At 38.1% G+C, this 25,875-nt stretch overlaps 1 protein-coding gene across 2 annotated transcripts in view; it reads right to left on the minus strand.

Annotated features, from left to right (window-relative positions):
* EFEMP1 (EGF containing fibulin extracellular matrix protein 1) overlaps positions 1-25,875 on the minus strand; it is a 60,600-nt gene continuing 34,725 nt past the window's right edge. For both annotated transcript variants that reach the window (XM_027072418.2, XM_015074209.3), the window contains 7 exons: positions 17,353-17,475; positions 13,227-13,346; positions 12,124-12,243; positions 10,910-11,029; positions 6,458-6,581; positions 6,178-6,373; positions 1-1,602 (listed from right to left, as the gene is read on the minus strand). In XM_027072418.2, the coding sequence (XP_026928219.1) occupies positions 1,441-1,602; positions 6,178-6,373; positions 6,458-6,581; positions 10,910-11,029; positions 12,124-12,243; positions 13,227-13,346; positions 17,353-17,475 (965 nt within the window). In that variant the 3' untranslated portion in view covers positions 1-1,440. The remainder of the gene's footprint in view (positions 1,603-6,177; positions 6,374-6,457; positions 6,582-10,909; positions 11,030-12,123; positions 12,244-13,226; positions 13,347-17,352; positions 17,476-25,875) is intronic.

The raw sequence follows: 25,875 nt of genomic DNA on the forward strand, positions 1-25,875 counted from the left end.
TCCTCTAAAAGAATATTTATTTTTATTTAAAAAATATAATACATCAAAGAGAAGCAGTTACACTTTAAACAAGACATAAAACCTTTTCATTGAATTCAGAAGGAGGATAATTTGCTTTAGTTCACTGTCACTCTGGATGCCAAGAAGAACAATTTCCATTTTATTCCTCTGTGAGCATCAGAAATAAAGATGAGAAATTTTAGTTATAAGTGAAGTCTTAGAATTTTAATTTTATTCAGAAACTAAAACTTCCTCAGTACAATACCTTTTCTTCATTTTGTTCCACATCCTGTGGAAGTCCTGAATTCAGGGATGTTCTTACATTTACCAAGTGTTAAGGATTGAATGTTTGTGTCCTCCCCAAATTTATATGTTGAAATCCAAATCCACTTCCAATGTGATAGTATTAGGAACTGAGGCCTTTGAGAGATAATTAGGTCATGACGGTGGAGCCCTCATGAATGAGATTAGTGCTCTTATAAAAGGGACCCCAAAAGATCTCACTCCTGTCTTTATACCATGGGAGGATATGAGTTTGCAACCCTGAGGAGAGCTCTCACCAGAACGTGATCATGCTGGCACTTTGATCTTAGACTTCCAGGCTCTAGGTTGTGAGAAATAAATTTGTGTTATTTATAAGCCACCCAGTCTATAGTATTTTATTATGGCAGCTTGAACTGATGAACACACTGAATTTGCTTCTTCAGGTCAACTCCACTATGGTTTAAAAATAATTTATTTTCTCATCTACTCTCTGCAGATTTCTTCACATAATAATTGTTCTATGGCTACCTTATTCATTTTGGAAATTTTGCTTACTTTTTTGTTTACATTCATAATAAAAAATTCCTGACAAAATTTAAAATATTCAACAGAAACCAGCATATTATACAATAATTATTTATTACTAAGTAATAAACAACTGTGTTTACACTGATAATGAAAATAAAAAACCAACACAAATATGGCAGATCCTCATTTTCTAAAGAAATATATCTTTATTGACTTTTTCCATTTTGTTAAAAAGCAGTTAAAAAATTCATCCTTGAACTTGCATGCTGTTCAATGTTATGAGGCTGCCTCCTTATGAGACTGTCAGTTGGGCTGTAGTAAGTTTCCTTAAGCACCACAGAAGATAATCATTGCTTTGTCCCACTTTTACAGAAAAGAATCCAAGTTTCATTGGATAGAGTATGCTTAGCTCTCTTGAAGAAGACCAGTTTAGTGGATTAATGTATAATTTACATACAGTAATAAAGACAAACTTTGAATCTTTACAGATTAAATGCCCACTTTATACCATGGTGTAATTGTTTGAATTATTGGTGAGTGTACAGCATATAGATGTAGATGTACTAGATACGTCTATAAATAAAATAGTGCTTTATTGTAACAATATTCTTTGGCTGATTTAAATGCCTATAGTGGACTCTTAAAAGACTAAAAAGAAAATGGCCCCACTATTATTGTCAATCTTAACACTGAGCTTGTGCGGAAGGTTCCTATACTGTTGACTGTTAGCATCTCCAGGTCCACGATATATTCTCTTGGTCCTGATAACGACTTCACCAGCACAAGCATTGCACTTACAGGACTTGTTTGCTAAAATAAAAGAAAAAAGAGGGAGGGAGAGGAGAATTTTTTTTGAATTGCAATTTCTATTATTTGTGAGTATACCTAATCCTATAAAAATTAGGGGAAGAATTTTGAGGGTAGAATAAAAGTCACTACTTAACTCCGTCTTGGTTTCAATCTTTCTTGTTTCTTTTTCCCTTGTCCACACAATAGTCATTACTTCCAAGTTACAGGGACTTGCTTTTCTGATAGTTCTGTGTTTTCTATACATCCCTCAGTATTAATTTTTCTCTTCACTTTTATTGATAGTACCAGTCTTTATAGAGACTGTAGTTCAGGTGAGAATGTGATAATGTTTGAACTGTTAAACAAAATTATCATCTTTCACTTCTTAGCATTATGTATTTGTTTACATTCTAGTAGGTGAAGAGACATGTAAATAGTTAATTTCAATAGAATATAGCAAATGCTAAGATATATGAGGTTATGTAGGGTATGTATGAAGATACACTAGGTGAAAAATACAGGGGAAAAGAGGAGGGACCCTAAAGCATTGAGGAAAGGCTTTTGAATGTGTGAGGATAGTCACCAAAGATAACTGGAAGTTTTGTTAAGAAGTGTGTTCATGAGAACTGAATGCAGTTTCATTCTGATGAAGAATGTGATGAGTGCTGGAGAGTAGAAGGAGATGAGTTTGGAGGGGTAGGTTAGTAGATGTGCGAATCTGAATGCCAGAGGAAAGCAGGGATAGAGACAGAAGATTAGGATTTAGCAGTCACTTCAATGAGTAGTGTACACTAAACTAAGGGACAGAATGTATGTGCGATGAGGCTGGATCTGGGAGAAGCCAATATTTAAGGAGTAGGCAGAGGAGAAGCCATTGAGGGAAGCTGATAAGAAGCAGATGATTAAATGGGAAACAAATCAATGGCCAGCAGTGTCCAACAGAGTAGTGAGGCTGAGGGAGACTGGAACTGAAAAATGCCCTCTGGATTTAGCAGTGCAGATGTCATTGGTGGCTTTTTTTTTTTTTTTTTCAGAGCAACTTCAGTAGGGTATTGGGAACAGAAGATAGAAAGGTGACCAGGAGGTGAGAAAGCAGAGACTGTGTTTACAGGCTGTGCTTTAAGAACCTTGGCTGGGAAAGGAGAGGAGAACAAGGGCAACATCTAGAGGGAGGCAAGTTGAAAACGTAGGAGGTAAATGGGAGTTCGATGGAGCAAGGTTCTAGAGGAGATGGAAGGAAAAATACAGGTGGTGGATTGGCCTTGAGTGACAGAAGTGAAACCTCATCTTGGAAAAACTCAAGGGAGAAGGTAAGAAGGGGGACACATGAACTTAAATTTGCAGGGGTGAGTGGGAAATTCAGGTAATTCATGTCTGTTGGTCTCAGTGGTTTCAGAAAAGTAGGGGAAGGGTCCAAACTTAAAGCATGTACAAACTGAACTCACCTTCCTCTCCACACTGGCTCCTTCTTCCCTATCTTAATAAATGGCACCACCACCATTTACTATTGCTTAAGGCAGAAACTTATCTTTGGAGGTTATCTTTGGTGATTCCTCCTCCTCCACTTCCCCATAGCAAATGACTTACCAACTCATATAGTTCTTCCTATATCTTCATAAATCTGTTCACTGTTTTTGGACTCACTGCTACCACTACCACACTAGTACTGCATCTCTTGAACTACTAACTAGTCTTTTCATTTCTGTTCTTGTCCTACTCCAATCCAGGCTCTGCATTGTAGCCAGGCATCATTTTTAACATGAAAATCCAATAGCAACTTCTCTACCTGAATCCTTAATATGATCCCTAAGGCCCTGCTCATCTCTCTAGGCTTCTCTCAAGCCACTCCACTGACAGCACTTGGAGTTTCAGACCAACTGGACTGCTTTTTATTCCTTGTATTTGCTAGTCTTTAATTGCTAGTCTTCAGCTTAAGTCCACTTCTTTCAGGAGGCTTCCAGACCATTCCTATCTTCTGAGCAGTTGACCTGTTAGGCATCCAAGTGCACTTGCAACTCCCTAGTGTAACATTCAGCATAACTGTGAGCACTTGCTCAGTGTCTTGACTATGACCTCCACTGGGGTAGGGATTGGCTTGGTTTCATTCACTGTTGTGTCTCTAGAATCCAGCAGGTGCTTGCCCCTTGAAGGTAATAGTAATTCCTTGAAGGCTTTGGTTGAATTAATTCTTTCATTTAAAAATATTTTTTGAGCCCCTGCCAAGTGCCGGGTACATTCCATGTGCTGAGTATAGAAGAGTGAATCAACAGGGGAAGTCTGTTTTCATTACACCCATACTGTAGTGCATGACATAGACCAATGAATACTATGCAAAGTGGTGATAAAGGCTATGAAGAAAATAGGCTCAGTAAGGCATAGATACTGGGTGGTATGGGTGGGGAGGATGGTATTCTGCCTTCTAGTTTGTGTACTACTTCTTTATAATATGTCCCCTTTTCCAGGCAAGAGGGTTTTCTCAGTATTCTCCGAAAAGGAATATAAGTAAAATCCTATATCTTAGAATCTTCAAAGACCAGGTCCAGTATCATGACCACCAAAAAACATTCTTTGTCTATTCCAGCCAACATTAATTCTTTGATGTCTTGGACCACGGAATTAGACATAAAATTGCTCCCTTTCCCTGCCCAAAGGTGTTAACTTTGGCCATACAGCAATATTTAAAGCTGTTTAAAATAAGTGTGTATTACATACACTTCACATCGTTCTGAGGGTACAGTAGGTGCTTAATTAAGGATTAATTAATTAATTAATTGCTTAATTAATTAATTAATTGCTTAATTAATTAATTAATTGGCTCATGCCTTCTACACAGGTGGGTTTTCAGTGGAGAAATTTTGTAGCATTTAACCCCACTACTTTTTCAATTACGTGATAAGAAATAATCTTAGAATGGCTTTTTATTTCAAATAATTTTTGTTTTAAATAATTTAAAATTTAGTCTGGGATTATAAAAATTGGCAATGTTTTATATCACTTATGGGAAAAAAAGATTTTACTTGAGAAAAACACTGTGAGAATTTATATTTGAAAATATCAAGTCGATAAATGCACTGATATGAATCATAAAACTTTTAAACTGCTATGTTTATTGCAAGGAAAATAACATGCTGGAACTTTGCTTAACTGTCGATTATGCTAGAAATTTTATTTTCTTAAACTATAGCTGAAAGTTCAAAATGGAAAGTTATTTTTTAGAAAGATTTTGAGATGAACCTGTTTTATTGCCATGGGTTACAAATAATGTCATTTGTTTGGGCTAGAATTATTAAATTGGTATTATCTGAACTGTGTGAAATTCATTTAGAGTAAACTTCTTAAAAATATCTAGTATATCTCAAATTGAAAGCATCAAATGTTAAAGAAGTTTATTCTTAGCTGTTAGAAAAAAAGAATAGCAATAGATTTGGGGTTGGATTTTTTCTCTTCAGAAGTTGGTCATAAGAAATTAATCATTTCTAATTTACTGGCAAAGAAACAGAATCACATAATTCTGGAGTTGGAAAGGAACTTAAAATATCAAAGAACAGGATAAACATGTAAACATTAAAAATCTGTAAACTTCACCACAAAGATGAATTTCCCAATTTACTTTTCATGTTCTCAAAATGAAATATTGACTTTAAAATTTGGTTAAAAATGAAGAGTGCCCAAAGGAGTTTTGAGAAAATTGTAACTGGATGAATAACATCCTTAGCATGAAATAGTTACCGTAACCCTGCAAACTGCTTGGTGGGGTGCCATCATTTTCACATGAAGTGGTGAGCCGTATTTGAAATATGTCAGAATTTTAACCTAAAATGAACTTTTTGAGCCTTTGCAGGGGGCCTGGAAGGCTGAGGCATCAGAGTCAGGGAGATCTGCTCGGAAGCCCTTGGAAGGATGAGGGGGTGGTGAGAGCCAGTTTAAAGGAAGAGAGGCAGGGGCATGGGGAAGCAAAGATAATCCAGGAGATACTGTGAAGAAAGAAATAGCAGAATTTAGAGAGAGATTTCATCTAGGCAGTGAAAGAAATGGAAAACACAAAGGTGACCTCACATTGTGTGCCTGGAGGTTTGGCAACAATGGTACAACTCCTGGCACATTTGGTGCAGGGGGTTGGGGTCATTTTTCAGGGACTTCCAGGTTTCAGTTTTAGTGTGAATGGAAATAATTTTGCAGGTGTGACAAGGAATTTATAGTTTCTGAAAAGTTCTCCAGGAATTAATTTTTCTATGTACAATTGAATAACTATCACTGATTTGTGGTATCTATTTGGGGTATGTGTGTTTGTGTAGGCTTGTGTTTTGTAGGTCACACACAACTCCATTAGAGTCTTCAACTTGGTTTCTGAGTGACTTTAGAGAAGCTCCTAAATCTGAGTCTCACTTTTCTATAGAGATGGAGATGAAATGTTAGTATCTCTCTGACAGTGTTACCAAGGGGATTAAACGAGATAATGCACACAGGAAGACCTTACACAATGCTTGCACATAAAAACTCTTTAAATGTTAGCTTTCCTTCCAAGTGAATACCACCAAACAGCAACAGCAAACTTGCACTTTTCCCAATAACTATGGCTGCCCTCAGTGTACTCACTCTTAGGTAGAACTCTCCATTTTCATTTCCAGATTTAATCCGAAAAGTATTGATAGTATTGGCATAAATGGTTGTGGCCTGTATCTGGAAGATGTCTGACGGCACAGACCTATCAGATCGGATGCTCATGTATTTGTAGACTATGGACTGGGGAAGTTCTCGGCACACCGCACTTGAGACTGGGCAAACACATCGGCTGCAGAGAAAAACAGAAATATTTCCCAGTTTGGCTGGTAAGACCAGAAGCTTCCTGCTTTCAAAAGTTCTAATTTTCTCTTACTTCTCTGATGTTAGAATGTACGGATCTTGACAAGGATTTCGTGGGTAACAACGGAAGCCACCATGATAATTCCAACACATTTCATCTTCCCGACATTCATTTGTGGTCTCACACTCATTTATATCTGTAGACACATAGGGTAAAAGAATTTACTGATGTAAATAAATTGTGTAAGTGGCAGATTCAGGTTTGTAAGGTAAGAGGTATATGGGGATCTAGGTTAAATTTCATTTGTTTTAGACACAAGACTGAGTAGGACTTGCATTTAATTCATTGCATTTAATTCAGGACAGATGTAGCTAAGTCATCCTAGACAGATTAGTATGTGTCATTTGATAATATTTTTTATCAAGCACCTATTGTTCATCTGTTGAATTCAAAGCCAAATGTTAGCCATTGGCCATACTTATAAAAAAGTGAAAGAGGGGTGCCTGGGTGGCTCAGTCAGTTAAGCATCTGACTTCAGCTCAGGTCTTGATCTTGTGGTTCATGAGTTCGAGCCCCACATGGGGCTCTGTGCTACCAGCTGAGAGCCTGGAGGCTGCTTCGGATTCTGTGTCTCCCTCTCTCTCTGCCCCTTCCCTGCTTGCACATACACACACACACACACACACACACACACCCCTCTCTACCTCTCTCAAAAATAAATAATAAACATCAAAAAAAAAAAAAAGTGAAAGACACCAGTTCTTGCCCTTGGGTAGATTGTAATTTAGTTAAGAATACAGATATGGCAATAATTATAAAATAAAATGGAATTAAACAAGAGATAGATAAGTGCACTAGCAGATTAGAAGCTGAATAAATTCTGCCTGGAGGGTTAGAAAGCTTCAGGAAGAAAGAGGCATCTCCGTTTGACCTTGAAGTGTGGTGGGTAGACAGGATTTTCACGGTTGGGGTAGGGAGGGTCTTCCAGGTTGAGAAAGCAGGAAGCAAAATCTATGGAGAGGGCATCTGAATGTGTGGCTCAGGAGTTCCCAAAAGAGGTGAAGCTTAGAGGTGTGGACATGCGGGTGGAGTACAGCATGCAGGTGGAGACTTGATGCTCTGAGAGTGGATGACACTGTCTGGAGGAAGCATAACACAAGAAGTGAAGCTATGAAGTGTTCCACCTTGGGCAGCATAGATAGCTATTTAGAGACAGTGTGTTAGAAGGGGAAGTAAAGAAGGGGCTCTGATGAGAGGCAACCCAGGAAGAGGCAGTGTGAGGAAGCCAGAAGGGAAGAGAGCCCCAGAAAAAGAGGGCCATAGAAAGGCCAGGCTGGACAAGGACTGGTTTTCGATTTGGGAATTAGGAGCCTTCATATGACATCTGAGAGAACACTTTCACTGGAGAGCCATTATATTTACAACAACCACAGCAACGATGAAAATTATATTAATGTTAACATCCCTGGCTATGTCTGTCTCCTGTTACATTTGAATAATGATTTAGATTTTATTCAATATAAGCCTTTCTGAATCATTCCTCCTCATAATCAGGTACGTTCATTCATTAATTTACTCATTCCATAAGTAATTTACTGAATCCCTGCTGCAAGCCAGCAATGGGCTAGTTGCTGGGATTTAATCTGTTTTTCCTATCAGAATCTCATACCTCATGTTCTTTTTGGGAGACCTTTGTTGCTCTCTGCTTTGCATTATTGAAATCTACATGTTTGTCTTAACCCTTCCATTAGCCTACAAACCCCTTGAGGGCAGGGCTGTAGTATCCATCTTTATATCCCTTCATCACCTAGCATTAATGTAACTCAGGGGCACCTGGCTTTTAAGAAATATTAAATTGAACTAAGTTGTTCTTCACACAAATCCTGTAGACATAGGTGAGAAAGATATTATCTCTATTTGACATGGAAGAAAAACAGATAAGGGCTAAGTAAGTTGCCCAAGTTCATACAGTTAGTGACAGGCATCTTTCCACTGTAAGGTACTGCATCCTCTAAATGAGCATAATTCCATGCCTTGTCTTTGGAGGAAAAAAAAATGTATTTTTCCCTTCCAAACTGGCCAAAGCTATCTGGAACCCAAGAGAGACTGGAAGTTTCCAAGGGTTTCCAAGAGTCAGTTATAAGAAGTGTCTTCTTTTGGAGTGGCTATGGCTAAAGAAAGAATTTAGATCCCTTAGAAGAAATTACAATCAACTTGTCCTTTCAATATTCTTCACTCCTCTGAAAAATAAAGATGCTGTTTAGCTACAAGGAAAACTAAGACTGGTTTGTTATGTGGAGACCAAGAAGGGCAAAAGGAAACTTTATGTAATAATTTCATTTATTACTTCCATTAATTTAGAGCCTAGCATAATTAACACCTTAATCATTCTGGAATGTTTTTCAGAAATTATTAATAGTATTAAAATATTTGATGAATGTGTGTCTGTGTATATGTGTATTCTCTCTGTTTCTCTGTCTTTCTCCTTCTCTGTGGCCTCCCCCACCCCATCCAAACACACACAGTGTTTTCATTTTTGCAAGGCTGTGGAAATGAGAACAGTTATTTCATCCTCAAAATGAGCTTTTTGTGTAAAGGTAAGAATCTGAACTCTTTCGTTTTTACTTTAGTCTATGGACGATGTTGGGAAGAGATGATTTTAGTGGAGAAAACCAATTGCTTTGTACCTTAAAAGAATGTTAAGTCTCTCTCATAAAAAAATGTTTTTGGCTTAGCCAAACATTCTGGAGCTGCATATCTTCAAGATATAACACTCATGAATCCCTTATTTGCAATTCTAGTGCATTTTTCACCTTTCGTTATAACTGAAATGTTTTCATATACTAGAGTAGGCAGGTAAGATTCCACTGTATGTTAATTTGCTTCTGTCTTTTGCTGAGGATCAAATCCATTTGTGATAAAAAAAAACACATAGACATTTTTTTGCAGGACTCCAGGGAAATTGGTTAGGACATCCCACTGGCTAACATTTTCCTCCATGTAATATTCATGTTAAAAGTCTCAGTTAGGCTTTAAAAAACAAAATCATTGGAATGCAATGTTTTCCCACAATTAACATTAAAGTCCCCAGTAACCTGGAAAGGGGATTAAAGGGGTTCATTGTGCAATGAATGCCATTCTGATTATGCTCATATTTAGTAGATGGAGTCTAGTTGAATGGCCATATGCATACTATAAAACCGCAGGTCCTGGGTGTTCCGGTGAATTAATATTTTCCTATAAAATCATGATATAGACTGAGAATCCCTAGTGTCTCCTTTCCTTGGTCTTTTCCTTTCTTGAAGGATTTATTGCTCCTGTATGTCCTTTCTCAGTTCTGATTAAAAAGGACTCTCTAGAGAAGATTTGCTACTAGTCACTTACATGGCTAAGTACATGTTACAAGAACATCTTGGGGGTGCCTGGGTGGCTCAGTCGGTTAAGCATCTAATTTTTGATTTTGGCTCATGTCATGATCTCACTGTATGTGAGATCGAGCCCTGCATTGGGCTCTATGCTATCAGTGCAGAGTCTGCTTGGGATTCTCTCTCTTCCTTTCTTTCTGCCCCTCCCCTGCTCGTTCTCTCTCCCCGCTCCATCAAAATAAATAAATAAACTAAAAAAATCTTGGATTGTAAGGCTTTATAGTTTATGTAAGGCTTTATAATTTTTATGTATATTATTTCATTTCATTCTCACAACTCCCTTTTCCAAAGTTAAGGGTCAAAGATTTTCATAATTTGTTCAGAATTACATAGATAGAAGACTAGGACTCAGATTTTCTGTCGTCAAGTTTAGTCATTTTTTTTTTTTACTTGTTCACTGCTTTATGTAAATGTAGGGGTTTATACTAGCCTTTCTAGGATTATCTATACTTTTGGTTCTATCCCTGTTTTCTTTTCCCTGTTAAAGAAATTCTAAACGACATTGTAGCATTGGAGGTGTATAGGTATGAATATTACCTGAATGTTTATTTTAAAACTGGACCCTAGTATATTAGCTATTTTTGGATCTATAGTTTTTTTTTGCTGAAGAATTCAAGCTCATTTTAAGACACATGAGGCTGATTTTCTCAGTACCTAAATTACTACCCAATTTATAATCTTGGTATTTTAGGGAATTGAGACTAGTTTGAGGTTTGCCTAACCCACATATTAAGTTTATTCTCTGGACTCAAACTCATGGCAAGATATTTTAATAATTGAATCTTTTTGGGTTGGTGATTAAAAGATGTGTATCATAGAGATTATATAGGCTATATAGAAGAGATATCAGTATTTTATTAAAATTACTTACATCTTAAGAAAGAAAAATAATTACTTTAAATTTCAAAAAAGTCAGTGTTAACTGAATAATACCCTTTTGATGAGATTTGCATAATGCATGATGAGCAAGGGAAAAAAGAGTTCAAATTATATGCAAGATGGAAAAAATGAAAGTCTATGGTAGAGAATCCTGTAACTCTGTCCCTGCTTTTCCTGGTTAAAAATGAACAGTTAACAGATATGAAAACAATAAGCTTACCTTGACATGTTCTACTTCTCACCACTTGGTATCCCTGGGGGCACATACACGAGAATTTCCCAGGTTCATTGACACACTGATATTGACACAGGTAGCTTGAGGTTCTGCATTCATCAATATCTGTTGAATTAGACAAGAGCAAGGACACAGAGTTGAAAAACGTACAGGTCACTACTTTGGTAATATTTTTAAAGATAAGGTAAGAGGGTAAAAATACTATAAACTCTAAAACAGAAATATAATACTTTATAAGAAGCTCAAAGGAAAATTATACAATATCAGCTCATTTCCCCTAGAACTTTGCCACACATCAGTTTTACTCAATTATTGCTGAGAGTTTGGCAAATCTCAGACCTCGAAATACTGACTGAACAGACTGAATGAATGAATTGGGAATTCAAGTGAAGAATGCTTTGCATTTCTCAATGGTGATGTCTTTGTAGTTTGCTCAGAAGGGCAGAAGCAGCTGTCCAGAGCCAGGCCCTTTTGGTTTTGAGCATAGTGGCATGATGTGAAACCTCTCCAGGTGGGGTATGACCTCTGTGGCCCCAAGTAAAGCTGGAAGGAAGTCAAAGACATCAAGTGTCAATGGCATTCCCCTCAGGATGTCTTATGCCTTTTGAATTGCACAGTGGAACACTCATGGGCAATGGATTCTGAAGGTCATCCTTCCAATTAAATGGCCCTCTTTTTACTCATGTGGAAAGCGAAGCCCAGGCAACTTAAGAAATGTGTGCCCAAGTCAAACAGTGGCAGGAATAAGACTACAGGACAGGTCTCTTGGTTTATATTCTAATGTTTCTGAATGTCATCATTTCTCCTCAGACTTAAGTGTGTGTACCAGTCATCTGGGATTCTTGTTAAATGCAGCCTCTAACTCACTAGGTCTGGTCTGGGGCCTGAGATCTCTATTTCTTGCAAGTAGAGACAAGGAAGTGTCAATGCTGCTGGCCATCAGATCACTTTGAGAAGCGAGACACCAGAACACCCCTTCTAATTATTAGACCCAGCCTGCATCTAATATTTCAGTTATTTTGTCCCTTCTCCTTTCTCTTGGTGACAAACTAAAAAGCCAATGTTATCACAGAACTTAATTAAAGAATAGAATTTCCATGGATAAAAATTTGTTTTCATAAACAGGTACATAATTGGATAAAGCAGCAGAAAATATAGGGATTGAACTGTTATTGCAAATTATTTGGAAAATATTTCACCTTCACAGTTGAGCCTGTCACTGCTTAGTTCGTATCCTTGATTGCACTGACAGATGAATGAACCAAGAATGTTGTAGCATTGCTGAGCACATTGATTGCTGGCATCACATTCGTTTATATCTGAAAGGAAAAGTTATATACACTCATATATCTACGTCTTCAACCATATCCTTGCTCTTTTGTACCTATGTCATCTAACGATAAGTGAATAATTCCCTAGTTGGATTCTTTGCCCTGCAGAAGCTCACTGGAGAACATCCATTCAGGTTTCATATTTGTTGGAATAACTTCAAACATCTGCCATACACTTCTTTTAGAAATACCAGAATATTTCTTTCTGGGGATGACAGTTAGTTTTGTGTTTGATGAGTCTTTCCAAAAGAATTTAATGATTCTAATAAATATACATTCTAGCATCTATTTTCTTTTATTGTTGTTCAAATGCAAAGTGCCAAGTCTATAAATAATTGATATAAGACATTTGTACTGATACAGTCTCTCAGCATGCTGTGGTGAAGATTTATCTGTGCTATTTATTACTTTTTAAATGGGTTCTGTTAAATTCCATTACAATTATAGCATAAGCTGTTGAGACCCATACAGAGTTTTGCAATGCTCCAAGGCACTGAAAATGTTGTGAAAAGGCATTTTTCCTGCACTAGATTCTTTCCATGTCATGCCAATCTTAAAATTTGTGCCATGGCACTGCATTCTGAAAGGGGAGAAGAAGCATGTAAAAATCAGATGCACTTTCAGTGGAAAGTTTATGTACTTGAACTTGCAGTAACCCTTTGGCACCTTCAGCATTTATATCACACACTGCTGACTAATTGGTGTGCGTATATCAGTTGATCTGTAGTTTTTTATATTTTTGATAAACCCACAGAGGACAACTAAAAACCAACATTAACAAAGTTTCCATTCACATCTTGATGTGTTTTAAGAGACAAATTGGTTACTGTCTTTTCAGCTTTGTGCAGGGAAGATGATGGAAATCAGTTCACTCAAGAACACAGAAAAACTGGAAATAGAACAACATGGTATGACGTTTCCTTTTTTTGAAGATAGAAATCAGTCGGTATGGCAGCGCCCCAAAAGCTTACCTACACAGGTATAGTTGTTTGCGGCCAACTGAAACCCAGGACTGCACTGGCAATAAAATGATCCTGGTGTGTTCACGCATCTTTGGTGGCAATATGGAGGGATGGTGCATTCATCTATGTCTGGGTTATCAGGCACACACACAAAGAGAACCAAATTATTAACTATCCATAGTTGTTAGCTCTTAAGTTCTCAGCAGGACATTATCTAGGAAACCTAGCTGGAGAAAATCTCCCTTAAAATAATTGTCCCTATCTTTTCAAATTAGTGTTTGTGTTTTAAAAATATTCTCCATTCTGCAGCTGAGTGAGATGTTAGAAACAAAGACTTCATAAAGCTGGTTGAGTGGGTTGAGATTTAAAGACAGAAGAGTAATTATGACTATTTCACATATATATTAGTGTTAGTTTGGGGATCTAAAAAATTATTTGTAACGGTAAAAGTCAAAAACTGCAGAAGAATCGAGCGATGTAGCATAATCTAAGCGACAGGAGGTATGGTCTGCTGCTCAGCTGGTTACATTGGCAAAGTCACATAAATGTCTGGTATCTTGGTTTTTTCTTTTGTAAAATGTGGATAGTAATACTTGCTATGTGTATCTTATGAAGTTTCTGTGAGAATCAAATGAAAGAATGCCATGGAAGGAATAGGACGCTACACAAATTACCTCTTGAGAGTGACCTCTGACACACTGATGAAGTGTTCCAGGCTGTGTTCTTCTCAGATAAATATTCCCAACTATAAAATGCTCAGCTGAGAACTTGCAGAGTAGGATTAACATCTTAGAAGCATAATAAAATTTCATTAACTCTACGCTTTGTGACAATTCTAACATGGAGTGTGTGATTTAAAATAACAATTATGCACGTACTATGTAAGACTATGTAGTGACACTAACTTCTGATAAAAAACAAAAACAAAACAATAATGCTGAACCCTTCTACCTAAAACTGTGGAAGGCAGTATGCTCAAGTGGCCTCAGGATAACCTGAATTGGAATCTTTGTTCTGGCAATTACTAGCATGGTCTTAACCTCTCAAAGCTTCCATTTCCTCCTCTGTAAGTGATAATACTACAATATGGTCGACTTGTTGGTAGGATAACATGAAATTATGTAGGCAAACTTTCTTGCACAAAATGGAATGGGTAAAAATAAATGGCAGCTATTATTAATAAGCTGCAAAATAGATTTGATTTCACTTGAATATTGAAATAAAAGGTAATGATATTGACATGGCTTTCTACCTCATTTATTGAGGTGCTGCTCAAATGTCACTTCAGGGAGGCCATCTTTGCCCATTCATACAAAATAGCTTCTTCTGCCCCATCTGTCCCCTTTTCCTACGTTATATTTCTTTGTAGCCATTCATACTCCTTGGGATTGTGTTATGTGTTTATTTGCCTTTTGTCTGTCTCCCTCACTATAATGCATGGCAAATAAGACCTGTATCCTTTTGAGGCAAAGGTAAAGTATTTTTTGTCTGTTCACTGCTGTGTGCTTAATACCTGGAACAGGGTTTGGCATAGTAGGTGCTCGATAAACATTAGTTGAATGAGTGTAGACTTCATACTAATTAAGAGCAATTTTAGCGTGGTTCTTCCTAGTACCCAGTATTATAGCCAGGTGCCAGTATTGACAGTTAGTTTCTATAAATGGTATCTTCTAATAGCTCCATGAGGGCCGTGATTCTGTAAACTGTGTTTGTTCACTATGATGGCCCAGCACTTAGAACAGTATGTGGTATATAGTCAGCCCTCAGTAATACTTGATGTATGTCTTCTCAACCAGTAAGCATCTACTGAATCACTGTTATTTGCAAGTGCTGTGTTTGGCACTGCTGGTTTTTAATGATGATAAATACATGTACATTGCACCTTGTCTAGCATGGAAGAAAGGCATGAAAACATATTACTGCATGGAATGATAAGATCAACAATAAGAAAGCTACACAAGGTACAGAGAGAGCACCACTCTACTCAAGGTGTGGCCTGCTGACCACTGCTGATCCATGGACTATTTGGACCAGTCCACGACAAATAAGTACAGAAATTCAGAATATGTATTTAGGAATAGCAATTTGGTATTGCCACAACATTTTTATTGTATTTTACAGTAGTATTGATCTGTAACAGACTAGAAATTTACAAAAAAAGATCCATCAAGGGGCACCTGGGTGGCTCAGTAGTTAAGCCTACTACTTTGGCTCAGAGGTCATGATCTCACAGTTCATGGGTTTGAGCCCCGCGTCAGGTTCTGTGCTGACAGCGTGGAACCTGGGGCCTGCTTCCAGTTCTGTGTCTCCCTCTCTCTCTCTGCCTGCCCCCACCCTCCCACCCCCGCTCACACTGTCTCTCTTTCAAAAATAAATAAACATTAAAAAAAAAGATCCATCAAAGTTTGAGAAGTACTGACAAAGAGGAGGGAGTAACTAATCATATCTGGGTAAATCATGGAAGACTTCTCAGAAGAAGTAACCCTGAGCTGGGATTTGGAAATTGAATAGGAGTTTGCCAGGGGTGCATGTTCCTGGTGCTGAAAGAGCTTATGTACAGACACTAAGGTGTGACATTGTGTGATGTATGTGCGGAACTATAACTAGTGGACAGGACTGAAGTGTAATATTTTGTGGGGGAGGGGAGGTATTGATACCACAGAGGATCTGATGGAAGAAGATCTTATATGTTCTGTTGACGAATGTAGAGTTGGTTCTGTGGGTGAGGGGAACACCAGGGCAGCCCCATGATTAGATCTGAATTTAAGAATGTTTCTTCCTGCCATATCATATAGGGCTATAAGAATACATTTTATTTTTAATTGTTCCCATAGTAGGTTGAGTTAGTTCTTTTTCTATACCTTTTATACCCTAAGGTGTTTATTCTCCTGACTAATCCAGTGGGCAAAACTTTGGTGCCTGTGGAGTTTTCCACACAGTCTTTTCCTAAATCACAGCTTCAGTCCCACAAATTCTGGGCCTTTCTCAGAGGCTGGGCACCAATCCCAGCACCTGGGCACAACCCCATGGCAGGCAGAACTGGGCCAGGGCCCATGAGGAGCTCAGTGTTGACATCCTGATGTCAACAGCCAGCATTCTCAGGCGAAAATTGATGCTAGCTCCCTGTCCCCACATTCTTATCCTCTGTTACTAAGAGAAAAGAAGTACTCTCCACTGATGTATGGTAAAAACGGTATGTAAATCAATGTCAATATCATATGAATGCAATTGACACAGGGAGTCAATTTAGAAAGTTTCATTCCTGGTGCTGGACCTCATGACTGATCCCAGAACACATTTACTTTTTACTGTTTACTTCTTATTTGCCAGTCAGCCTCCTCATACTATGTTCTTACAGTCATTCAAAAAAAAAATGCACAGAGCATCTACTTGGCAGGCACTCTTCAGGGACTGGGGAGACAGCAATGACACAAACCAGATCTGGCCCCTGCCCTCAGGTAGCTCAAGTAGAGCTCTCAAGTAGAGGCACATGCTATACTTGGCTTTGCGTTCCCAGCACTGCACCCACTTGCAACATAAAGAATGTTTAGTACATGTCTGTTAACTCGTCACATAATGATAGTACACAGCTATTCCACCCAGGACCAGGCGCTGTTTTAAGCACTCCCACATGTGAGCTCCTGAGGTAGGGGCTAGTATTATCTCCATACCACAAAGGAAAAAAGTTAACACACAGCCTATGTAAGTCACTTGTGAAGAGCCTCAAAGTGAGTTGGGGGTACAGCTGGGATTTGAACCTCACCATTTGCCCTATAAGCTATGCTATTTTATGAACCAGTGAATAAGGTTCATATCATCAGTGTTTTACTGCTATGGCCCCCAAACAGCTAATTTAAAATGATCTCCTTGGTTGCTTTTGTGGTCCCATCCATATGCCAAATTTATGCTTTTGCTTAGTCTACCATGTAACTGACACTTTATACCCAGAATACGCTCACCCTTTAGGTTAGCTCTTTCTCATTAATGTGGAAAACGGATCAGTAGTTAATGAAAGTATAAGCAGTTGTTAGCCATCATTCTCCAAATAAATATGAGTGCTTTGTTTTGAATGACTGAGGTTTAAGCAAGTAAGAGGTTTAGGACAGGATTTTGCTTATTGTTCTGCTGTACTTACCTACACACTGCTCTCCCCGCTTCTGGTACCCCGGGGGGCACTGACAGGCGAAGGAGCCTCGTAAATTGATGCACACTTGGTCAGCTCTGCAGTTGTGAGTCCCCGCAGTGCACTCGTCTATGTCTGTTAAAAGGTAGCACAGAGTTTGAGTTGGTTGGGCAGATGTTGCTATCTCCCCCATTTAAAAAAAACTGAAGTATGGTTGACACATAAGTTACACGAGTTTCAGGAATACAACATAGTGATTCAACAACCCCACACATTATGTTATACTCACCGTAAGTGTAGCTATCATCTGTCACCATACAATGCTATTATAATACCATTGACTATATGCCCTATGCTGAAATGCCATCATAGTTTCTTTTAAGGAAATAAAGTTTTTGCCCTATTCTTAAGATAATACTCTGTAATATTATTATATTGGGAATGTTTAAAATTATAAATGATTTCAAGTGTTCAGATAACAATTTTGTAGATGCCAGTGTGTACCTCTCAGATTTAACACACGCTAACATTTAGCTGTACTTGCCTTGGCTCACTTTATTTTCAGAAATGAACCATTTGAGATATAGCTAAAGCCTTACTGTATTCTCATCTCTTTACTCACCCACCTGCCACTATCCTGGTAGGTGTAAACCCTTCCCTGAGATTTTTTTTTTACATTTATTACATAGATCTACATCCATTAGAACACACAATATTGTTTTGTGTTTTAAAGTGTAAGTAAATTGTATAGTACTTGCCTTTTCCATCCAATATATTGCATTTGAGATCATTATGTTGTCAAATCTCTAAAAATCTGTCCAATAACCAGGTATAAATCAAATTTAATACTATGCATTTCCTGTTGCCTTTCCTTGCAAATTTCAAAATGCAAAGGATTCAACTAGATCATATTTGTCTAGGGGAGATAGACTGGTGTAGTTTAAAATACATATTTTCCCAAAGCATTTAATTTCAGTTAAAAAACAGATATTTCCCCAAAGCAGTTGTATAATTTACTAAGTGTGCCCTAAGGATTAGGGCACATTTTCTAGTTCTAGAAAAGTAAAAAATGCTCAGTCATAATATAATGAATCTGTTATAATGGATTCCTCTGGGGTCAAAGTGTGATGCGAATTTGTGTGTGTGTACACTCATATTACAGTAATTTATAAGTGAAATTTAATTTTGTCTTTTCAACATTACCTTCGCATTGTTTTGTTTCGTTTTTTACCTTCTCATTTAATTAACTCTCTTACATTATGAAGTTAAATAGATGAGTTCAGAAGATGAAAGGATTATGTGATTTTGGCATTCTTCAACAACTGAACAGTCTAAGCTTTGTTAAAAACTACTGTACAACTCAGGGCACCTGGGTGGCTCAGTCAGTTAAGCAACCGACTTGGGCTCATGTCACGATCTCATGGTTCGTGAGTTTGAGCCCCACGTTGGGCTCTGTGCTGACAGTTCAGAGCCTGAAACCTGCTTCACTCAGGTTCTGTGTCTCACTCTCTCTCTGTCTCTCTCAAAAATGAATAAACATTAAAGAAATCTTTAAATTAAAAAAAAAAATTGTACAACTTGGAATTCCTAGGTGACAAATTTTGCATAAAAACTGACACAGGCTTAGGGAGCCTTTGATCATCACTGGGGCAAACCCAGGGTGGTGCTTTGGGGCAAATCGTGGGCTAAAAATCAATACAAAAAATGAGCCATCTGCAATGAGAATGTATTCCTCAATTCCTGACTTCCTTTAAAGAAGCTCAGAGAGTGGCTCCTGGTATGTTGCCTTCAAGTCTGTTTCCAGGGAGAACTGCTGCACTTACGCTACTAATGTAATAATGTCGGAGGTTCCGGTTAGAAGAGACTTGTCCTCAGATGTCGGCTTTGAATGATAAAAGAGATTCTTTCCAAAAGGAAGAGGGAGGGGAGATGAAAATACTTGGGGGATGTATGTCTGTTTATTGGATAATACCCTATAAAAGCATCTACTTCACATAATTCTTTGAACCTGGTTTTAAAATTTTGGTGACTTTTTGTTACGTTTTTTAAATTTTTGTTTTGAAATCCATCATCATCATCATCATCATCATCTTCATCATCACCATCATTTTCACATCAGTGATTGTAACTCTGTCCTTCTAAGGTCCTATGCAGAGATGCCACGATCTTGCTTTGAAATTATCTGCTCTTTTTTTTGTGTGTCTTCTATTATTTTCTCTTATGCACTTGATGAAAACATTTCTACTGGGGTTTCTTTCAGAGCTTTATGACTCGCTAATGCAGAAATGACAGCAGAATTCCTATTGTTTTATGTCAAGAACATTTGCCAGCATTTGCAGTGATAACAGCCCTGAGAGATACAGAAATGTGAGATTCAGATGTGGCAAGTTCCCTCAGTACACGCTGGCAGAAGATCAAGGACTGGGGCTGGCTGCTGCATTTTCTAAGGGAGGCCTCGCCAGTGAGGGCGGCTTTTCTTTCTGAGACCTCTCTGCAAACCGCCTCCACCCCATCACATTCCCCATGTCCTACAATTTCCTTCCTACTTGCGTTCAGTTCTAAGGCTCTTTGATAAATAGGCTAATATTTCCAGTGGCCTTAATATATCATTAAATAGGTTTTAAACATAAACATTGTGCCACCTGGACCTACTCCATCTTAAGAACCAGGTCCATTCACTTTCCGAGAAAGATCATTGAATAAAAATATTAAGTGAGTTAAAATAATTTAATAGTAAAAAAAAATTCCACTGCCACTGTATTCTATCCTTTCTCTATCAAACAAACAACCAAAACTTCCATAGGACTCACTGCACCTACCACTGACTTGTGATACTTTTAACATACTTTGTACATACTTGGACTCACTTTAATTTTTAATTCTTTCAGATGGGAAACTTCTTGAAATTCAATAAAACACAATTGCATCAAATCACCTTTAAGAAATTATTCCAAAGGAGTTTGATTATTTGCTTCATCACATACTTAGAGCTGGATCTGCTAGGAAATGAACTGACTACATTTTTTTTATGGCTTCTCCAACTCAAGCTTAGAATATTTATCCTCTCCTTTGCTCTTAGCAGTTTATCTAATGCTAAAGGACACATGGACCGGATTTTTTTGAACTATCTTTGATTATACTATCAATTCATTAGTTTATAAAAAAATTTTTTTTCATTAGTTTATTTAAATAACACGATTTTATGATTTTAAAAGTTGTACTTTAAGACCCTGTTGTTGGAGCACCTGGGTGGCTCAGTTAAGCGTCCAACTTTGGCTCAGGTCATGATCTCACGGTCCGTGAGTTTGAGCCCCACGTTGGGCTCTGTGCCGACAGCTCAGAGCCTGGAGCCTGCTTTGGATTCTGTGTCTCCCTTTCTCTCTGCCCCTCCTCTGCTCATGCTCCGTTTCTCCCTGTCTCTCAAAAAATAAATAAAACCATTAAAAAAATTAAAACCCTGTCATTACTTATTCACAAAGCATATGTCATATGAGAAAGTCATATAAGCATCGTTATAAATTGTTAAACTCTTTTACTCTTGTTTTTTTAAAGATCTTATTTTAAAGTAATCTCTACACCCAATGTGGAGCTCAAACACACAATCCCGAGATCAAGAGTCACATGCTCCACTGATTAAGCCAGCCAGGCACCCCTATGCTTTTTTCTACTTGTGTGCACTTCTATATTTCTTAAATATCAGAAAGTTAATGTAATAGGAAAGTCACTAAAACACACATCTATGTCAGAGACTTGGAGCAGAACATCTATCCTCATGCAGGTGCACCAGAAGACCTGGTTTCCCAGGCTTTTTTGTTCATGAAAGGTCTCTGTGGTGAGAATATCTCTAGTGGCAAAAGCACTGCTTTATTCATATGGGAAGCAACTCAGGTCAGCTATGATTTTCCTGGTAATTTATGAAAAAGTACTTGGGGGAGAGGAAATTTTGTTTTGCTTTTCAACTAGCTTACTTGGTTCTTAAGCAGTTATTACTTAATACATTCCCTGGGCCCTGGACCCAAGCTCTTTGTGGATGGGGTCTACATCTTACTTTTTTCTGTATTCCTTTTTTTTTTTTTTTTGAAAGAGAGAGAGTGAGCAGGGGGAGGGGTAAAGAGACGGGGAAAGAGAGAATCCCAAGCAGGTTCCTGTCAGTGCAGAGCCCGATGTAGGGCTCCATTTCACAAACCGTGAGATCATGACCTGAGCTGAAACCAAAAGTCAGATGCTTAACTGACTGAGCCACCCAGGTGCCCCACTTCCCACCCCCCCCCCCATATTCCTAGCTCCTAGCAGAGTGCATGAAACATAGTGGGTTTTCAGTAAATGTTTGTTCAATAAATGGATGAGCGAATGATAATTGTTTGATGGGAACCGATACCTAGAGTGTAAGGAAAGTAGGATCAGTGTTTTATCTCATTGAACTAATCATTTACATGGAAGGGTAACAGGCAAGATGTGAGAAACAGCAAAAGCAGCAAGATGTCAGCAAATGGAAACTGAAGTAAAGCAATGACGTCAAGAAGGGCGGAAACTAGGAGGAATAAGGCAGCATCAGAGGTGGGCAACTGTGGAAGGTTTGCCAGGCTAGGTAAGTTTTGAGCTTCATTTTGAAGAAGGTGAGGAGGCTATTTCTAGGCAGGAGGCAGGTCACATTAGAAAACATGCCATGAAACAAAGAGGTTTGCATGAGAAGAGTGGCAGACAACTGGAGTCAGCACAGCTGGAGGGGCAGTGTGAGGAGCCTGGTGCAGTGCCTGCTTGAAGGTGCTCAGAACATGGTGGCTCAAGTCATAAGCAAAAATTCAGGGCCTGAAAGGTGGGATTGGAATTTGAATTGAACACCACAGGGAACTGCGCTAAACTATGTAGACACAGCCTAATGTAAACATAGCCAAAGAACAAAATAATAGAGTGTGCTTCCTAAAATATCACAACACGTAAATCAACTCACATTTCATCGTTCTAATGCATTAAGAATAGCTAATGGCAGTATTTGGTGATTCCCTCATTTTTCAAAAATGTGCCCACACTCTCCCTCCTAGTGATTTATACTGTTGTAGGGCCCTTTCTTGCTGACTTTGGCACCATCATTGCTTCAAATAATGCAGTCTGATCTTTGCTCGGCTCTCACTTCTAGCCTCTTTATCACACTAACCCCCAGTCTATGGAACTGCATATTTGGTTTCCTCTCAAAAGTTAATGGAGGCAACTGTGTCCACATCTCTGTGGTGTCCATTAAGTCCCTGCTTAGGCCTTCATTCTCTATGTTTTTGGCTCCTTCCTGTCATTCTGACTCATATTTCCCAAACCCCTGACTCATGCTGCTTTCTCTCTCTTATGCAACATTTTAATCTCTGCAATGTTCTTTTCATAATTTGATAACTTACCACGACATGGACATTCAGTGTGTTTTCATGGGCAAACATGTTTTCTGTAGCTTAAATGCTTTAGATTACCATTTAGACACTGTTGCTTTAGATTTAAGGAGTAATTCAGAACTACTTTGGAATAAGCCACCACTGACCAAGGTTGAGAACACACTGAAATAGGAGGAAGGGAACTGAAATGATTTTGCATCTGTCACTGCCTAGGTGATCTAGGACCACAGCATCAATTCTTTTTCTCTGTTTCTCCATCTGTAAAATAGACTGCACATTCTTAATGATGCATGGATTTTTTGAAGTTCAGAATCTTCAAAATATATCTTTTTGTTTTCCAGACTGTAAACACTTAGGGTAAAATGGCCATATCTTTACTAGTTCTGTGGGGAGCACTGTGCATGCTTTGTAAATATTACTTGATGGTGCTGTCCTTTGAAATCCTGTGGTAAAAGAAAAGGCAGTGATTAAATTCAAGTTGCTGCTATTTCTTCATCTGCGTGGATTTAAAATCTTATTGTATCTTCTACAACCATACTAATTTAATCTCATAAATGGAGTAAAGTAGGAAAAAAAGATCAAGGATTCATGTTTGCTATAAGAAGGAGCTACTTTACTCCTAGCCTCTTCCTCTTCCTTCCTTCTTTCCTGGCTTCCTTCTCTCTCTCCCCCTTCCTTTCTTTGTTTCTTTCTTGGTTTCTTGGCTTCTTTCTCTTTCTTTCTTTCTTTTCCTGTCTTTTCTTTTTTTTTCTTTTCTTTTCTTTTCTCTTCTTTTCTCTTTTCTTTTCTTTTCTTTTCTTTTCTTTTCTTTTCTTTTCTTTTCTTTTCTTTTCTTTTCTTTTCTTTTCTTCCCTTCCCTTCCCTTCCCTTCCCTTCCCTTTCTTTCACATTCTTAGCAGTTTAAATAGATACCCATCTGCTCAGAATGATTGGTCCTAATCCTTTCTAGTGACAGGACAATAAATTGTTTCCCAGAACTGTTTCTATTTACTGTATAAAACTTTTTCTTTTAATGTTTATTTATTTATTTTGAGAGGGTAGGGGCATGGGGTTTGATCTCATGAACTGTTAGATCATCACCTGACTGGAAATCAAGAGTAGGACATTTAACCAACTAAGCCACCCAAGTGCCCCTAGAACTTTTTAAATAAAAGGGACTCATTGTGTAAGGATCTTACTGTTATTCTGGGTTTTCATCTTATTTTTCAGTATAATCCTGGAAAGCAGGAACCATCTGAATAAGTGCTGAGAGCAGTGCTGTTTTACTGCTGCCTCATTCATTCATGGCTCTTAATAATGATAAGCTGAGTAATCAAGACATTAAACCATATTGCTTAAATTTTGATTAACAAGATGGTGTGTGACATGTTATATAACTTCATATATAAACTTGTTAAAATTCTAACATGAATTGGTGCAAAAATAGACAAATACTTAGCAATATTTAAACATCTATGATTTGATTAGAAATTTGGATCTGCAAGCCTCAGATTTAATCCTGATAACAGCTCTATGGAATAAGTGGTCACATCATGCACAACTTATGGATGAGGCAGGAGGACGTCACTGAAATGTAGATTCGTGAGGTGACCTGCCCAAGGTCACACAGAGTAGAAACTGAAATGCTAGATTTCCATTTTGCCCCTGCAGTTTTGGTCTTCAGAAAGAGTCATTTCCTGAGTTTTGGAAAGCAGACCTTTAATTGTAGTTTTATATATGTATATATATTCAATTTTTCTTAGAATTAAAGAGATGGTTGTTAATCTGTAGTACCTTGATTCCTCCCTTGTGTCTTTCTTCTCTATTAGAATAACATTCATAGCTCTCCAAGTCTTCTGTTTCCCTCCCCAGTCCTTAGCCAATTATCAACAATTTTTGTCAAAGACTTTCTATTTCCCTTGCTGCTTCTTTCATAGTACTGGAATCAGATTTATCTGGGCTAAATGCCCAGTTCTAGTTAGCTTTTCACCCTTCTGAAATTATCAGCTAGAATTCGCCCAAGCTAAGCAGTTCTAGTGGAGAAAATAAATACTGATATTAAGTAACAAAAGAGAACTGTCTTCATCTATGGCCAGCAGTAGATTTATAGTTCTAGATTCTTATCTGTTCTGGCAAAACAGATTGTTAATAATTGGTGTGCTTTAAATGATAAACAAAAATATCACCAAAATCAACAAACATCAGCCTCACTGATAGTTCATTTCTTTGTTTTAGAGGGTGGTGAATCTAGTGTCCTGGAAGTCCTTGTCATTGCCCAGTGTTCTATCAGAACCTTGAAATATGCTGTTCTCATATGGAAAAACCATGCTACATGGACTTGGAGTTGCTTTTCCAGCAATGATGATTGATTTTCACTACAAATGGACCCTTTCTCAAGCAGTTTCCTCTGTGGCTAGTGGTGCTCATTTGCAAGACGATCAGATGAGGTTAGACACACAGTTCATGAACATGGGGGAGAAAACCAAGTGGTACACATGACCAGTTCAACTCGTGACTCACCTGTACTACACACAGACCAAAGGAACCAATTGCTCACAAGGCCAAAACAGAGCAAGCAAAGAAATGGAGTCCTTAATTATTTTTCTGCTCTTTTTGCACACTTGCAAAGTGAAACTTACTGCTTTCGGAATCTTAAGGAAAAACATTTATACTTGATAAATGATTGCTAGTCATCAAGAGTGTTCTCTCACACCTCTGTGAATATGACATTTCTCAGGTAAACTCCCTTTTTTTTACTTCTTAAACTTAATTACCTATTAAAAATATGTTTGGGAAAAGATGACCCTGGTATTTGGATTGATATTACAACCAGTCATCAATCCACAACCTTGTGTAGGTAAAACTGGATTTTGAAAGAAGTGGCACCATTAATCTTTGCTTTAGGGTGGTTCAGTACCAGGAATTAAAGACAGTCTGTGTGAAAGTCCATACAAGCTGGGGACCAGCTTCAAACTGGATGGCTTTCAGAAGCATTATGATCCCATCTTATTATGGGATGCCTTTGAACTGACATTTCAATTGTGGTTTCCTGGTGCCCTACCACTTTACCTCCCTCCTCCCAACCACCTTCCATCCCCGGCTCCAGATCAAACCCCTGGAGAGTGATGAACTGAATGGAGACTGACTACATTCAGCTGAATCCACCATGCCCTGCCTA

Source organism: Acinonyx jubatus, chromosome A3 (genome assembly GCF_027475565.1).
Source record: "Acinonyx jubatus isolate Ajub_Pintada_27869175 chromosome A3, VMU_Ajub_asm_v1.0, whole genome shotgun sequence".
NCBI classification, from domain to species: domain Eukaryota; kingdom Metazoa; phylum Chordata; class Mammalia; order Carnivora; family Felidae; genus Acinonyx; species Acinonyx jubatus.